Here is a 1849-nt window from a genome sequence, read left to right as displayed (position 1 = left end):
GATGATGATGATGATGATGATGATGATGATGATGATGATGGTCTTTACCTCCAGTGTGGAGCCTGGAGGATGGGACGCTGCTGGGCAGTAGACCACCTCCTGCACCTCATCCCGGGGTCGGTCTGAGTTCTTCCCAAAAATCACCTGGTCGTCACGAGAACCAGGTGGCAGGGACACAAAACAGTCACAGGAGGAGGGGGCCTCCGCCATCCTGCAGTAAACAATAAACAACAAGAAGAAAACAAGGTGACAGCTCTGACTGCTCCGAGGAGCTGAAAGCTGCTGAGATGAGCACTACCTGAAGTAAACAAGCTGCTCTGAGAGCAATCATAAGTCTGAGAGTTTGACATCCTCCCCCYGTGACCATAATGTGCACGTGTGGAGGAAGAGGAGGCAGGAGGAAGAGCTCCCTCAGCTCCTGCACCGGGCTGCCCACCCCCGTCACACCGGGATTAGGTGGCAACTCTGCACTGTAAGCTCCACAAATCCGACCCCCACCTCGCTTTCTCAGATCTGTCACCGGGAATAAGTCAGGTCTCTACCGGCASAGAAGCTGTCTGAGCCGGGGAGCGACCTAACTTTATCCCGGGGATGTAAAGGCCCTGGAGCTTCGGCGTCACTCCCCCTCGTTTAAAAAAAAGAAGAAACGAGGTGGAGGAGGAAGTGAAACCTGACTGTCTAAACTACAGCTATGCTTGAAGTGAAATTTACCTGCTGTTATTGTTTGAAAGCTGGGAGCAGCCGGCCGGCAGCAGCAGCAGGTTGYAGGAGCCGAGTCACGTGACTCAGAAATCCACAGGTCTGTACTTACAGGTCTGGTCTGTCTGACCGCAAACAACAACACAGCTCACCGTCAGAGCCCGGTCCGGACTGATGAAACCTCATGACGAGTCTGCAGCTAACGGCTAACAAACCAGCTGTCCAGGAAAACTCACTGAAGATAATATGTATTTATTAAAAACAACATAAAATATAATTAACACCTAAGTAATAAAATCATAACAATATTCAATGTTGAAACAGTACCAGTTTATTTTGTAAAGCACTTACTTAGTATTTCAGGCTTTGGCTTAATGCTAAAACATTATGAAAACATTGCAGTGGTCATTGTTTTATAATCTGAAATATATTAATCTGTTTAAAACATAATATTTAATGAATATTAGCATAATAATGTACAAGAAGAATGCTAACATCATCAGCTCACTTTTATCTGTTATGTTTACAGTCGTCTGAATCTAGACGTATTAGATAAACATAGATGTTGTAGACAGAGTTGTAAAGTAACTAAGTACAAATACTTTGTTACTGTACATAAGTAGAAATTTTGGGTATCTGTACTTTACTTGAGTAATTATTTTTCAGCGTACTTTTTACTTTTACTCATTACATTTTTACACAATTATCTGTACTTTCTACTCACTACATTTTTAAAAAGGTAAAAAGTACAAAGTTGTTACTCCTGTTTTATTCTGAGTTGTTACTTTAAAAATCCTCTCCTGATAGAGTGAATTTAATTGTGTTTGGATGAGAAGTATAAATATATACCATTCTGACACACTATTAGCTTGTACACAACCCATCACAGCTGCACGCTGTTAGAAAATATAGTTTTTGGAGAGTTAAATGTCATTTATGAAGATTTTAACTGCTCGTTTTTACTCAGTACTTTTACTTTTGATACTTGAGTAGATTTTATGTCAGAAATTTACTTTTAATGCATGTTCTCTCCGTGCATGTGTGGGTTTTCTCCAGGTACTCCAGCTTCCTCCCACAGACCAAAAACATGACTGTTAGGTTAACTGATAACTCTAAAGTGTGAGTGAGAGAGTGAATGGTTGTTTGTCTC

General features: G+C 41.7%; 1 protein-coding gene across 2 annotated transcripts in view; it reads right to left on the bottom strand.

The window, feature by feature from the left end:
- scrn2 (secernin 2) overlaps window positions 1-1011 on the bottom strand; it is an 8286-nt gene extending 7275 nt beyond the window's left edge. Inside the window, exons 1-2 of one of the 2 annotated variants that reach the window (XM_014021654.1) lie at window positions 712-1011; window positions 49-211 (exon numbers count right to left, since the gene is read on the bottom strand). In XM_014021654.1, coding sequence (XP_013877108.1) covers window positions 49-210 — 162 coding nt within the window. In that variant the 5' untranslated portion in view covers window position 211; window positions 712-1011. The remainder of the gene's footprint in view (window positions 1-48; window positions 212-711) is intronic. The other variant, XM_014021655.1, reaches the window with a different exon arrangement.
- Window positions 1012-1849: the final 838 nt, after the last annotated feature.

The sequence above is a fragment of the Austrofundulus limnaeus genome, unplaced genomic scaffold (genome assembly GCF_001266775.1).
Source record: "Austrofundulus limnaeus strain Quisiro unplaced genomic scaffold, Austrofundulus_limnaeus-1.0 Scaffold300, whole genome shotgun sequence".
Lineage (NCBI taxonomy): Eukaryota > Metazoa > Chordata > Actinopteri > Cyprinodontiformes > Rivulidae > Austrofundulus > Austrofundulus limnaeus.
This window is presented reverse-complemented; position numbering and strand designations above follow the sequence as displayed.